The following is a 15,796-nucleotide window of genomic DNA, read 5'->3' as shown; positions in this document are numbered from 1 at the left end:
CACCAATTCAGCTAGACTGGATGGACCAGGAAGCTCCATAGATATGCCATGAGATCACAGGTGTGCATCACTGCAGCGGGGTTTTTAAGATTGTGCTGAGGATTTAAAGGCAGGTCCTTATGCTTATGCAGTCAGCTCAATGTCTGAGTCATCTCTCCAGCCTGCCACCTAATTTTATAATAACCATGTACATTAATTTATCATATATCCCATTCTGCAAACATTTGTATGACAGGCCTATAAGATGCCAGGCACATGATAAAATCTAAAGATAAAAACAAAAACGATTGGATCCTGGCACCCAGCCATGGATCTCTGCATCTGCCTCCATCAGTCACTGGATGAGGGCTCTATGATGACAGTTAGGGTATTCAGCCATCTGATCATCAGAGTAGGCCAGTTCAAGCACCCTTTCGACTACTGCCAGTAGTCTATGGTGGAGTCATCCTTGTGGATTCCTGAAAACTTCCCTAGCACTCTGTTTCTCCCTATTCCCATGATGTCTTCATTTATCAAGGTATCTCTTTCCTTGCTCTCCCACTCTGTCCCTGGAGTCCAATGAATGAGAGAGAGGAGGGATTCTATGAGCAAGGGACACCAAGACCATCAGAGGAAAAAGTACAGACAACTAGCCAAACTAGTGAAAGCGCATGAACTGTGGACCAATAGCTGAGGAGCCCCCATGGTACTGGACTAGGCCCTCTGGATAGGCAAGACAGCTGTTCATCTTAAACTGTTTAGGGGGCCCCCAGGTAGTGGGATTGGAACCCATCCCTAGTGCATGAGCCAGTTTTTTGGAGCCTACTGCTATGGTGAGACACTTTATGCAGCCTTGGTACAGGGAGGAGGAGCTTGGACCTGCCTCAACTGAATGCACCAGGCTCAGCTGACTCCCCATTAGAGATCTTGCCTTGGAGGAGGTGGGAATGGGGGGAGGGTTGGAGAGAAAGGCTGGGGGCAGGAAGAGAGAGGACAGGGGAATCTGTGGTTGGTATGTAAAATGAATAGAAAAATCTCTTAATAACAATAATAATAAAAGACAAAAAATAATCTGGTAAAGAAATAAAAAATAAATAAAAAATAGTAGAGCAACATGGCGTGGTAACTCAGGATAAAAGAAAAAAAAAAAATACCATGAAGGAATTCCTAGATAAGGAGTTGGCAGAGGGAAAGGAAAGTAGTTCAAACAGAGAAAGCCCCATATGAAACCACACTTTATAAGTGTTCATAGTCCTTTGCTATTCTTTAGCAACCTTTAACTTTATGGATTAAAAAGAATAAAGTTTGAATGGTTATGATAAATTTGTTGGTAACAAATTCCACTCTACCTTAACCTTTTGCTACAGCAGGGTTTGTTTTGTTGTTTTGGGTTTTTTTTTTGTTTTTTTTTTTGGTGGCATTTGCTACATATCTACCAGAGGCACAGGGTTGTCAATAAAAAAAGTCCAGCCGGGCGGTGGTGGTGCACGCCTTTAATCCCAGCACTCGGGAGGCACAGCTAGGCCGATCTCTGTGAGTTTGAGGCCAGCCTGGGCTACCAAGTGAATTCCAGGAAAGGCACAAAGAGAAACCCTGTCTCGGGGGAAAAAAAAGAAAGTCCATATGATTGGACTTGATCAAATGTTTTATAGCTAGCACATCAAAGAACTCTAGGAAGCCAGTAGAAAATCATGGTTATTAACAGAAACACAAACTTGGTTTTAAGGTCTAAATTACATATGTTTAGGTAATAAGCAACACTAAGTAACAACTTGATTGAAATTAGTATCTCTAACAAATATTAACTCTGTAACTAAAACTGCCTAAAGGAAAAAAAAATGGTAGTATAATGACATGGAAACCATCTAATTCCTGAAGGTCATGTAAAAAATAATTTCTTCTTACCAACATTTACATCTGTAAGTATTCGGTCAATGAATTGGCAGAGAATTTGTCTTGGTTTCTGTACAATGGTATTATATTCCTCTGGAGTAGCACTAAAATACAAAGAAAAGCTTGTTAAAAGAAGCACAGGGGGAGCTAGCAAGATGGCTTTAGCACATGAAGGCACATGCTGCCAAGCCAGACCTGAGTTCCAGCCCTAGGGCTGACATGGTAGAGAGAACCAACCCCCACAAGTTATCCTCTGATCTCCACATGCACTGTGCTGTGTGTGACTCTCCCTCCTAGTAAATAAATCAATGTAAAAAAAAAAAATGATTATGAGAGGCATGGTGGCACATACCTATAATTGGAAGCAAAGGCAGGAGGCTAGCAATTCTAGGCCAGCACAGGCTACTTAGAGAGATTCTGTCTCACAAACTAACCCAATAAAAAGCTTTTAATCTTTAAAAGGACTCACCTTTTAATTTGTAAGAAAATTCTCTAAAGTTGAACTTGCCAAATGTGAGTAGTTTAAGTGTTAACATAGACAGTATTCTACTGCTTAAAAATGAACTCAAGAGGCAGAGACAGGCAGATCTCTGAGTTCGAGGCCAGCCTGGTCTACAAAGTGAATTCCAGGATGGGAAGGACTAAACAGAGAAACCCTGTCTTAAAAAAAAAAAAAAAAAAAAAAAAAAAAACTAAACAAAAAATCTAAAATTATTACTAATTTTGTGGTGGGGGTCTTAAATGCCAGTGCAAGAATCTGGCCTGCAGATTTTAGGAATGTGCACTCAAAATGGCAACCATTAGCCACCTGTGACTATTTAATAAATGAGGTTACTCCAAAATAAAATGTGTTATAAGATATATACTGGATTACAAATACTTGCACAAGAAAGTTAACATTGCATTAATCATCTTATACTAGTTACATATGAACATGGTAATATTTGGATATAATTAGCTAATACACAGCCTATAAAACATATTACTAACCTAATTTTATTTTTTTCCTTCCTACTTTTTAAAATGTGGTTACTAGAAAATTTTAAATAATTACATATGTAGCTTCAACTATAGTTCCATTAAACAGTACTGATTTATATCTTTAGAAAATCTGTAGCACAGAGCTTCTTTAAGAAATAAATTCTGGGGGCTGGAGAGATGGCTCAGCGGTTAAGAGCACTCACTGACTGTTCTTCCAGAGGTCCTGAGTTCAGTTCCCAGCAACCACATGGTGGCTCACAACCATCTGTAATGAGATCTGGCGCCCTCTTCTGGCCTGCAGGCATACATGCAGGCAATACTGTATACTTAATAATTTAAAAAAAAAAAAAAAGAAAGAAATTCTGTGAATGGGCATGGTGGCATACCCCTTAAACCCAGTACTCAGGAAGCAGAGGCAGGCGGATCTCTGTGAGTTCAGGACACTAGACCTACATTACAGAGAGACCCTGTCTCAAACAAACAAACCACAAATTCTACGAGTAGAGAAGAAAGTCTGTAATTAAGAATTAAAGCCACATCAAATAATTACAATTTGTGATCTTAATCTAGACCTCAAATGACATTAGTAATCTTAAATTAATAATGGTACCATGATTATATTTTAAAAGTATCAAACATGTTTCCACAGGTAGCAGTTCTCACATCTGTGTCCATATATATAAAGTCCTAGGTTCGAGCACCAGTGGAACTATAAGCCATCTTGCTCATGGGACTGGGCAGACAGCTCAGTATTAAGAGCATTTGCTGCTCTTACAGAGCATCCTGGTTTAGTTCCCAACACTGTTACAATGACTCATAAATCCAGTTTCAGGGAACCCAATGGCCTCTTCTGACCTTTGAGGGCACCAGACACACACAGAGTACATACCCATACATGTAGCCAAAATACTTACACACACAAAATAAAATAAATAAATCTATAAAAGAAGGCTCTATCCTTTACTGGTAATTATTGACATGGATGAAATGATGTCTAGGATTGAGTGCAGAATAATATGTGCTATGAAGGAGTAAATCAGTATACAATTCTTTCTTTTGTTGTATTTAAAATTTTTCATAATAAAAAGGTAACAAAAATGCTAATAAAGAAATATATATTTATTTTTAGGGCTAATCAAGAAAAAGTATTAGCGAGAAATACAAAGTGGCAGAACATTTGCCTACCATGTGGGAGACCCTGGGTTCAATCAGCATTGGGGGAAAAAAATGAGAAATACAACTCAACAGAATTGTTCCCTAAAATCCTGAATGAATTCAGCTTGAGCTCTGTGACTTTATATAAAATCACCACAAAACAGAAAATGAAAATTTAATAGAGTCTGTGCTACAACCCATGATGACAGTTATTCTTAGAGTCAATGCAAATTTACTGAGCACCTATAATGCAACAGGCCATGCAAAAAAGCTAATGTTGAGAAAGCAAAAGAAGCAATTCAGTGGAGACTTGATAGGGGGTAGACTGTCAGGCTGTTTACCAGTCAACATAAGAAGCACAGTTCTAGGAGAAAAGTAAAAACAGCTGAAATACTCTGAGGTTTCAAAGCAATAACTAAGTGGGATAGCTACAAGATACATGGATACTTCAAGATCTTAAGATGCATGGAGATCTAGTTATACAATATGTATGAAATAAAACTAAACATTATTGTCAATGCTACTCCAACTCAAAAACAACAAGATAGGATACTAAACCTAATTTGGATCTGAGGAAGCTGACAGTTCTAGAAGTTAAATCACCTAAGGTCACACAGCTCATATTAGTGAAGCCTGGGATACAAATGCAATTGTAATTAATAAAAACACCAGAGACACCAATGCTAAAGTTAGAAAAGCCATAAGGAGACGTGGAAAGGCCAGACGAACAGAAATCTGAGGTTGATTCTAAATGCCAAGAAGGTTGGAATTTCCCAAAGGAAACAGTGAACAGGATTAGATCAATTTTAGAAAATATCATTTGGGTTTATTTTGATAAAATATAAATTGTATAGTTTACCATCTTATGATTTTTTTTTTTTTTTTTTTTTTGGTTATTTTTCGAGACAAGGTTTCTCTGTGTAGTTTTGGTGCCTGTCCTGGATCTTGCTCTGTAGACCAGTGCTGTGGATATCGCTCTGTATAAATAAAAATGCTGTTTGGCCAGTGGCCAGGCGGAAAGTATAGGCGGGACAAGAGAGAAGAGAATTCTGGGAAGTAGAAGGTTGGAGGAGACACCGCCAGCCACCGCCATGAAAAGCAACATGTAAAGACACTGGTAAGCCACAAGCCATGTGGCAAAGTATAGACTAACAGAAATGGGTTAATTTAAGATAGAAGAAGTAGATAACAAGAAGCCTGCCACGGCCATACAGTTTCTAAACAATGTAAGTTTCTGTGTGCTTTCTTGGTTGGTTCTGAGCGTCTATGGACCTGGCGGGTGAGAGAGATTTGTCCTGACTGTGGGCCAGGCAGGAAAACTCTAACTACAGACCAGGCTGGTCTCAAACTCACAGAGATCCGCCTGGCTCTGCCTCCGAGTGCTGGGATTAAAGGCGTGTGCCACATCAACTGCCCATTTTATGATTTTAAAGTGTATAGTTCTATAGTATTAAGTTCAACACAGTACCACTACCCATGCCTAGAACTTTTTACCTTCCCATACTGCAACTCTACACCTTATCAGCAGTAACTTACCATTTCCCCATCTTCTACTTCCTGGCAATATTCATTCCACTGTTTCACCTCCATGAACATGACTACTCCAGGTATCTTCTATTAACTGCGTATCATACTTACCATTTGTGACTTACTTCATTTAGTTTTTACCCTTCCTAATGCTGCGACCCTTTAATACAGTTCCTAATGGTGTGGTGACCCCCAACCATAAAGTAATTTTTTGTTGCTACTTCATAACTAATTTTGCTACTGTTGTGAATCATAATGTGAATATTTTTGGAGGTAGAGGTTTGCCAAAGATTGAGAACTACGGCTTAGTATAAAATCTATGTTGTAGTATATTAGAATTACTTTCCTTTTCACATTGAATAATATTCTCTGTATTCATGCCACATTTGGGAGGGTTATGTCTACTTATCTATTGGTGAACATATGCTTCACCATGTAGGTATTGTGTGAATAACGCTGCTGGACCAAGTGTATAAATATCTGTTCAAATCTCTGTTTTCAATTCTTTGGGGGCTATGTGAAAAAGAATTGCTAGATTATAGGACAATTCTGTATTTACTTCCCACCTTTTTTTGTATCACCTCCATTCAATTTCCCACAGTGATTAAGTTATATCATTCTACTTTCTCCATATCCTTATCAATTTTTTAAACATATACAATAGTTATTATAATGGTCTGAAATGGTACCTCCTTGTTTTGTTTTTGTTTTTGAGGGGGGCTGAAACCATTTTTTTTCATCAAAGTATGAGTTTTTTTAATGTTGTTATGTAGGTTTTTAATATAGTAACATTTTTAATTCTTTTTAGTCTATATGTGTGTATAATGCATGTACCTACATGTTCATGTGAGTACAGGTGCTCATGCCATGGAGCATGTGTTGTGGCCAGGGGGCAACCTCAGGTGTCAGTCATTGCCTTCCATCTTTTCTGAGACAGGATCTCAGTGATGGCGAACAACAAAATTTTTATCATCAGTTTCCCAAAATCACTTTTACTCATATACTTTTAGAAAGACAGAAATTACTAAGTGCTCCCATAAAGTATATTATGCACTGTGAAAAAAATAATCACAGGGTAATAATGCAGTTAGGACAAAGGTGGTCTTTCATTTATCCTCTAAGTTTTTGAGATGGCTAGCAGAAGGAAATGAACACGGTTGCAAAAAAAAAAAAAAAAAAAAAGCAGATATCTCACAGACTTAAGGTCAGCAACTGACTTGACGTGCAAAGTCTCTAGTTTAAGAAACCGAAAAGCAAATTCAACTGTACATCAGCCGCAGCCACGCTCTCGGACAGAGGGAAGCCTGGCCGCGATGAAGGGGCGTGGCAAGCACCAACTCTTCCGGTTGGAACCTGGTTTCCATGACACTCCTGGGGTTGACAGAAACAAAGCATCTGGTTCCTTTGCCTTTTTCCGGCAAGGTCTCACTGGGCAGACCAGGCTGGCGTCGGGATCCGCCTGCCTCTGCTTCCCGAGTTCTGGGCTTCAAGGCGTGCGACGCTCGGTCGGGCCGCCAAGAGGCAGTTACGAATGGAGCGGCAACTCCTAGTCTGGGAAACGCTGAGCACGTTACTCTGCGGCCAGCCCCTCGGATCTCTCGGCTGCCCGGGGCACGGCCTCTCTGGGAGAAGAAACCACAGCGGCCCCTTTAGCCGTTCAGCGCCCTCGCTGAGAGGCGGGGAGCCGTGATTCTCCAGGTCAACCTCAGCCAGTCGACTCCCCGGCAGCCGCCAGAAGGAACAGAACCAGGGGAAGGTTTTCCAGGAGCAAAGGAGGGTGGGGAAACGACCAGAAGAGACCCTTCACGCAAAGCAGAAACCCGCGTGGGCAAGCCCCCGCGCGCGGAGCCGCCGCCGCCGCCCGGGCACCCGGCACGCACGTCGCCACCGCGCTCCCGCCAACGGCCACTGGTGAGGGAGAAGCGCCCGCGGGCCGCGGCGCCGACCGAGCAGACCCGGCGTCGCGAGGCTGGCGACCACGCGCGACCCTACCTGGCCAGCTCCCGCAGGGCGGGGATCATGGACGCCAGCTCCAGCCCGTGGTCGCCCATGCTGACACAGAGCGGCTCTCCAAAACAGCCGCCGCCAGCGCGGGGCTCCTCCACAGCCACCTCCGGAGAAAGCGGAGCGCCGACGGGGGCCCGCGCGGTCCAAAACCCCTCCCGGAAGCCGCCGTCGGCCGCGACCTGCGGGCGTTTGTTTCGTTTCCTGTTAGGACCTGGGGGAAATCCCGGAGGTGCCGGGGGCGGGGCCGGCAGCGGGCGTACCCCGCCCACTTTTCCTCCCCGCGGAGTGCGTGACCTCCCGCGGGTAGTTTTGCTTTCGAGATGCTCAAAACCTGGATGCTCAGCGAAGCGGAACCCCAGGATCTGGGTGGGAGAGGGACCTGACGACCCGACAGTTAAAAGTCATAGATTTCACTATGTCAGAATTACGTATTTAACTGGGTAAGGCCATGCACCAATGCTTACTGATATAGCCTCCGAATAAAGAAGTGGTGAATGGCAGCCAGGTGTGCTCCTGACTGCAGGACTGGAGTTGGCTGTACCTCGACCACCCTTCCCTCTGCCCCTTTGCCTTTAGATAGGCTTGATAAAATGACACGAGTCTTACCCAGCAACATAAACTCACGCCTTCCTCCTCTTCACCTTCTTTTGTTTTTCTTCATAGCTCTTAGAACCTAATGGTATTGGCTGTGTCTTAGAATATAAGGTTTTGAAAGCAAGGTCTTGTTTATTTTGTCTCTTGCTGGCAACCCAGGAATTGAAACCGTGCCTGGATATGGTTCATGTTTATTTAGTAAGTATTTTTGAATGAATAATTGAATGTTAGAAGAAACGGGATTAGGAATTATAAACCCCGAAAAAAATTATCTTTACTCTTGCTCGAAGCTATATGGCCCCAGGAAAGTACTTAATCTCTTTTTATTTCCATTTTTTTTCATCTCCCAAGAGTACAGTAATGGATAAGAGGTGCTAGAATCAGACAATAGAATGTCGTTTATTTCCGTTGCTACTTTCCCCTCTTTCTCTCTCTTCTTTTTCTCTTCTCCCTTTGTTTTTAAGTCTAGTCTCACTAGGGATCCCTGGCTGGCCCTGATGAAGGACCCTATTCCCCAGCCTCTGAAATGCTGGAATTACAGGTGTGTGCCACTACGAATGGCACGAATATATATATATATATATATATATATATATATATATATATATATATATATATATATATATATATAATGTATACCATGTTCTGCCTGCATGTATCCCTGCAGGCCAGAAGAGGGCACCAGATCTCATTACAGATGGTTGTGAGCCACCATATGGGTGCCCGGAATTGAACTCAGGACCTCTGGAAGAACAGCCAGTGTTCTTAACCTCTGAGCCATCTCTGCAGCCCATGAGTATACTTTTTAAAGCTTAAATTATAAGTCATTGTGCTGGCTAGTTTTATGTCAGCTTGACACAAGCTGGAGTCTGCTAGGAAGAAGGAACCTCCATTGAGAAAATGCCCCAACCAGATTGGCCTGTGGGGAAACCTGTGGTGCCTTTTCATGGTTTCATAATTGATGTGGTAGATTTCACCTCACGATGGGTGATGCTGCTTGGGCCTCGTGACCTTGGATCCTATTTAAAAAAAAGAAAAAAGAAAAAGAAAACCACAAAGAGCCAGCTAGTAAGCAGCACTCCTCACGGCCTCTGCATCAGCTCCTGCCTGTAGATTCCTGCCTTGAGTTCCTTCAGGACTTCTTTCAGTGATGGAGTGTGATATGAAACCAGAAGCTGAAATAAACCCTTTCCTCCCCAAGTAACTTTTTTTCCCCTTGTCCAAGTAACTTTGTGTCATGGTGTTCTATCATAGCAATAAAAACCTAACTTGGACAGTTATATATGAAAAATGGTTTATCAAGAAAAAGTAAGCTATTTTTAAATTATATTGAGAAAGATTATAATAATGATAGATCTGAGGGTTCATCCCAATGGAAGAGCACTAGCCTACTAGGCTCCAGGTTTGTAGTACTGTGCAAACTATATTCTTAAATAACGATTAAACCAGGCATAGTTGCACATGCCTACAATCCCCTCACTTTGGGTATAGAGGCAGAAGGATCAAAAGTTCAAGACCATCCTTAGTTCCATAATGGACTTGAGGGCAGTTTGGGATACAGGGGGACCCTGTCTCAAAAAAAAAAAAAAGAGTGTTTAACGCACAGTTGGGTAGCAGGACTCCAAACAACAGAGCTCTGTCAATCTAATTTAACCCAAAAGTAATTGTAGATTTTGAGTGAAAGATTTATTTATTTTTATATGGATGAGCATTTTGCCTGTATGTTGTATATGTGCCCTGTGTATACCTTGAGAGAGCGTCAGGCCCTGTAGAACTAGAGTTATGGGAAGTTATATCATGCTGTGTGGGTGATGGGAACTGAACTGTAAGAGCAACCAATGCTCTTATCTACTGAGCTATTGTTCCAGTGTCCAAAAGGTGTGTGTGTGTGTAAGATACTGTGTGTGTTAGGCATTTTTGTGACAGAAAGATGAGGAAGATAAAGCCAGTTTCAAGTAATATACAGGAAGATAACCCCAAATTAAATTCAAAGCAAAGTGTTATGGAAAGAGACAGACAGAAAGCGAGAGAATCAGCATGCAACAGGAGGAGGAAGTACGCATATAAACCACAGTGGACAGAGGAGTTGGCGCGGGAAAGGGCTTATGGAGGTGTTACTATATCTCAGAGGACTTGAAGATCCAGCAGGACTGGAAGAAACCAAGACTGGCGAAGAGGAATATTCTAACCAAATGCAACAGTATAAACTGAAGGATACAGAAGGTTTGAATGAAGCTTAGCTGGGATTTAGGGAACATTTAGAACAAGGGTATCTAACCTATAGCCCACCATTGGCAGGTCCCCATTGGCAGGCTACATGTGTCCTAGGATATCTTTGGTTTTTTTGGGTTTTTTTGTTTTGTTTTGTTTGTTTTGTTTTTCGAGACAGGGTTTCTCTGTGTAGCTTTGCGCCTTTCCTGGATCTCGCTCTGTAGACCAGGCTGGCCTCGAACTCACAAAGATCCACCTGCTTCTGCCTCCCAAGTGCTGGGATTAAAGGTGTGCGCCACCACCGCCTGGCCTAGGATATCTTTGAATGTGGCCCAACACATCTGTAAATGACAACATCATTTCCCAATGTCATAAGGACACCCTTCAGTAAGTTGTGGAAAGGCATTAATAGTTTTTTACATAGACTGACAATAAGCTGGCTATAGTGATACGTGCCTGTAATTCCAGCACTTTAGAGGAGGAGGCAGGAGGATCCTAGTTTGAGCTGGCTTAGGCTATGTAGTGAGGCCTCATCTCAAACAATAGCAAAACTAGTCAAAGCTCCATCTAAATTTGGCAGAAGGTGTGAGTCAGACGGAAAGGAAGCTGGCAGCCATTTATATATCAACAGCTTTAGCAATACATCAATAAATGAGCCACTGATGTAGAGGTCAGTGTTCCAAACAAATATCTCCACTCCAAGAACTCCTGTATTTCTCTGCCAAACTTCGTGGAATGATTTTTCATAGGGCTGACTCTATTTTTTATATCTCCTATTCAGCCCTAAACCATTGTATATTATACTCGGTCCCATGGTCCCTCCATTCCCTGCCTTAATTCTCACCAGATATCACCAATGGTTTCTTTTTCTGTTGTTGCTATTGATACTGCTGTGTATTGAGATTGGGTCTCCCATAGCTCAGGCTGGCCTTGAACCCATTATGTAACAAAGGATAACCTTGAGCTGCTGATCCTTCTGCTTCTACCTTCTGGGTGCTAGGAAAACAAGTATGTGGCACTACGTCCAGTTTATGTTGTACTGGAGCTCAAACCCATGGTGTGGTGGTTTGAGTAGGAATGGCCCCCACACGCTCATCTATTTGAAGGCTTGGTCCCCAGTCGGGGGAACTGTTTGAGAAAGATTGTTGGAGGAGGGGTATGCTAGGAGTGGGCTCTGAGGTTTCAAAAGCCCATGCCATGCCGGGCTAGCGCTCATCCCCCCCCCCCCCCCACTGCTCCAGTACCATGCCTGCCTGCCTGTTGCCATGGTCTCTGCCATGATGGTCGTGGATTCTAACCCTCTGAAACTGTAAGCAGGCGCCTAATAAACTGTTTGTTTTCTAAGTTGCCTTGGTCATGGTGTCTCTTCACAGCAATAGAGCAGTAACTGAGATTCATGCCTTCGTTCATGCTAGACAGACACCTAGGCAGACCTTCCAGATGCTCTTGGGAGCAGCCCCACACCCACCTGTCATCTTTCTCTCCTCTCAAAGTTGCTGTAGTCAGTAGCCTGACAGACCTGGGTCCTCTCCTCACAGCCCTCAGGAAAAGCAAAATCCTTATCTTGCCACCCCACTGCTGCCCAGGATCCATGGCAGCTTGAGTAACGTCACACATTAACCAGTCCCATTCCCCTATCCATTGTCTCCCTTGTAGCCCAGGTCATATATTAACTAAGCCTACATCCTCAGTGTGCAAGGATAACCCCCTTTCTTTGAAATCTTTAAGAATGCACACCTGCCTCGGCTTTGCAGGAATGGCACTGGAGCCGTTCCCCTCAGACCACAGCTGTACTGGCAGTGGGTTAATGATCCTCTTAAGAAAGCTCCCACCTAAGGGTCATTCAGCTCAGTGCCTTTCTCTTGGATCCTTCTCTGCTCCTGTGGCTTTCAGCTGGCTAAATCCGAAGGACGTTGGTCGCTCTTTTCCTTTCTTCTCACATGGTTTGACAGTCTAGCTCACTGCCTCCCTGGAATGCTTTCTTTGGCTAGCTCTTGTCCTTTAGCAGTGTGCCCTGGGCCATTTCCCTTAGCTTTTGGTATCCTTAGGATCCTCCCCTGGGTTTCTCTTCTTTCTTCCTCCCTCTCTCCAACACCATGGCCTCACAGGAGCTGAGCAAGCTGTCTACTGCAAGTGTACCCAAGTCTTCATTGCTTTTTAAAATTATTATTATTATTATTATTATTATTATTATTATTATTAGGTGTGGTGATATGTTGTGTACCCTAACAAAATTTGCCTGAAGATCAGAGAACAGAACAAGCCACTACATTAAACATAGAGGCCAGAAAGTGGTGCATGTACCTAAAGGTACCTAGCACTCAGGAGGCAGAGATCTGTCTGGATCTCTGTGAGTTCAAAGCCCCCCTAGACTACATGAGATTGACTCAGTCTAGGAGAGAAACAGAGCCAGGCAGTGGTGGCACTCACCTTTAATCTCAGCACTTGAGATCTCATGCCTTTGCTTGGGGAGCACACATGCCTTTAATCCCAGGAAGTGACAGCCAGGCAGGGAAAGGTCTATAAGGTGTGAGGAAACAGGAACTAAAGGCGGAGGAATCCTAGAGGTAAGAGGTAGCTTGTCCCTTTGTCTCTCTGATCTTCAGGTAAATTATATATTTTAATATATATATATCACCACACTTGGGTAACCTATTCCTTCTCAAGACTTCAGCTAACTTTCCACCAGTTGGCCATTCTAGAATTCACTACTTGTTCCCTATCCACTCTACAGGATTTATATTTTATCTGCCTATCTCTTTACTAGATTTTTCTACCATGAATGGTCTCAGGCACTTTAGTTTTGCTTTACTTTTTTAAAATGAGAAGCTTCGAATATAAATAGAAGTAGATAAAAATCCAGAATTTCCTTATGTCTACCATTAACCAACAGTTCTTTCAATTGGTCAATGCTAGGCCCCACCTTCCCAGCTGGGCGTCAGACCAGGCACCTTGTGCATGTATTCTACCCCTAACTACACCTCAAGCTTTCATCAATCTTTGTTACATTTATAACCACCACTCCTACACCCCTTTCCCCAAGTTGGATAATTTTAAATAAAATCCCAGACATAATATCAGCTTATCTGTAACTCCTTTGGTTTGTATAGCTAAAATGCTATTTTCTAAATGTCAAACCCATCTATTTCCTGCCAGATCTCATCACCACATCTGCTCTCAGTCAGTCCTCATGGCTTGACTACTTTACTTCAGAAGCATTCTAGAGTGTGTTAGTGCAAGTCTGTAATCCCGGTCTTTGGGAGGTGGAGGTGGAGGGACAGGAGTTGAAGGCTAGTCTGAGCACATGTGACCCTGTCTAGCTTGTTTGCCCCTGTAGGTTTAATTTTTCCTCCAACCCATTCTTCATACTGGGGGTCTCCATGCTTCATTTAGGTTAGTATTATTGAAAAAAAATTAAATATACGTCTTTTTTTGTTTGTTTTGTTTGAGTCAGGGTCTTGGTATGTATTGCCATTGGCTGGTCTGCAGCTCACTCCAGTCTCCTGAATGTGGGGGTTAAAGTTGTGGGCCACTAGGTCTAGGAAGTATATGTCTTTATGCACAGTTTTTATTAATCATGTATATTCCAATATAAATACTATAAGCTATAAACTATAAATCTTAAGTGAGATAACAATGTAAACAGTTCTAGAAGTTACTTTCTGTTCATAAATGGACACTGTCCTAGTATACAAACTCACTCAGTATTTTGTCTTTTTCTTTTTTGTGGTGCTGTAGACAGAACCTGGGGCCTTATGCATGCTTATTTCTTATTTCAGGAGATGAAGTGTTGGAAGGGGGGGTGAAGCTTTAGAAGCAGAAAGTTTGGTGTGGGTATATCCCATGTCCCTGGTATTTTTGCTAAGCTTTGTATCCTAAGGTGTATGAACAGAGGAACACCAACCTGAAATTTTTCAAAGAACAAAGTACTATGAAAATGACCAGTAGGTGGCACTGCGACTACATTGAGACCTTAGTGACTTGCTGGCTAGAAGCTGGAGGAACTGTCTGCCAGCTGTTCGGGTCCCATCAAAACCCATTGTTAGCATTCTTGTTTTTAGGACTTCAGTGTATAATGCACAGTATAAAGGGTATGAATCTTATTAATTCCTAGGTGAGACAGGAATGTAAATAGTTTCAAAGGTTTCTGTATTTGGTACACAAATTTGTAGCATGAATTTTAAAAGGTCTAGTTAATAAAATCAAATCTGAGGCCAGTTATTGGGGTGAATGCTGGAAGATCATAGAGACAGAACAAGCCACAGCTTCCTCACCTTGCCAGTTCCTCAGCTGATCCTGTTTCCTCAGGATGGAAGCTTCTGAGTCCTCATCCAGAATGGGTCTCAGCTGAACTATACTGCTCTGAAACCTGAATGCTTAACCAGCCAAATGCTTCTAGTTTCTGGTCTTCACGCCTTATATATCTTTCTACTTTCTGCCGTCACTCCCTGGGATTAAAGTCGAGAGTCACCATGCCTGGCTGTTTCCAATGTGGCCTTGAACTCACAGAGATCCAGAGGTATTTCTGTCTCTGGAATGCTAGGATTAAAGGCGTGTGCTACCACTGCCTATCCTCATGTTTAATATTGTGGCTGTCCTGTTCTCTGACCCCAGATAAGTTTATTAGCCTGCACAATATTTGGGGGAACACAATACCACCACACAAATTGATTCTGTGATTTGTGTCTTTTTATCTTTGTGATGCTGGCGATAGAATACGAGGCCTTGTGCATACTTGGTAAGCTCTCTGATACCAAGCTATATCACTAGCCCTCTGTAGTTGATGTTTAAATAAGTGCTTGTATTAATGCAGTTGTGAAATGGAGTTGTTCTACATAGTAAAATATAATCTTTTCAAAATTCAAATCTGATTAATCCATTCCCCTTCTTCAGTATGGTGGTTATGTACTGGATATTGTCATACATGGGTTAAAATTACAAGGGAGACCATGTCTGTTGGGTAAAGTTTCCAATAATGAACAGTATAACTACAAACCATCATTCTGAAACCTTCTGAAGGAAATCAAATGATTCCTCATGGCCAAATGACACCAACACATCTGTTTTCACCTAGTTGAGACATTGGAAACACCAATTACAACCCAGACCAAATCTACTCAGTTTTATAAGTCACTCAGTAAAGCCATTTGCCTTTCCATTTCTGTGACAGTTACACACACACACACACACACACACACACCTAAGGCTAAGATGTCACTGAATTTGGAAGCAATTTGTAAAGGACACAGACTACTTCATACATGTGGAAGCTTTCTGTTTGGAAACAAATTAATATTATTGACATTACAAAGGCTATGACCCTAAAAGTGTATGAAATAGAATAGTAATGATCGGAATACTTATTTTTCACTGTTTTCAAAATACTTCATCTACCAGATAGCCCTTCAAGCTGTAAGGTACAAAAAGCTCTGGCATTTGAACATGCAAT

At 42.2% G+C, this 15,796-nt stretch overlaps 1 protein-coding gene across 1 annotated transcript in view; it reads right to left on the bottom strand.

Moving 5' to 3' along the window:
* Atr (ATR serine/threonine kinase) overlaps positions 1 to 7,727 on the bottom strand; it is a 116,396-nt gene extending 108,669 nt beyond the window's left edge. Inside the window, exons 1-2 of the mRNA XM_036192592.1 lie at positions 7,528 to 7,727; positions 1,885 to 1,976 (exon numbers count right to left, since the gene is read on the bottom strand). Coding sequence (XP_036048485.1) covers positions 1,885 to 1,976; positions 7,528 to 7,586 — 151 coding nt within the window. The 5' untranslated portion in view covers positions 7,587 to 7,727. The remainder of the gene's footprint in view (positions 1 to 1,884; positions 1,977 to 7,527) is intronic.
* Between the last annotated feature and the right edge of the window lie 8,069 nt (positions 7,728 to 15,796).

Source organism: Onychomys torridus, chromosome 7 (genome assembly GCF_903995425.1).
Source record: "Onychomys torridus chromosome 7, mOncTor1.1, whole genome shotgun sequence".
NCBI classification, from domain to species: Eukaryota; Metazoa; Chordata; class Mammalia; order Rodentia; family Cricetidae; genus Onychomys; species Onychomys torridus.
The sequence above is the reverse complement of the archived record's forward strand: the minus strand, read 5'-3'. Positions and strand labels throughout refer to the sequence as shown.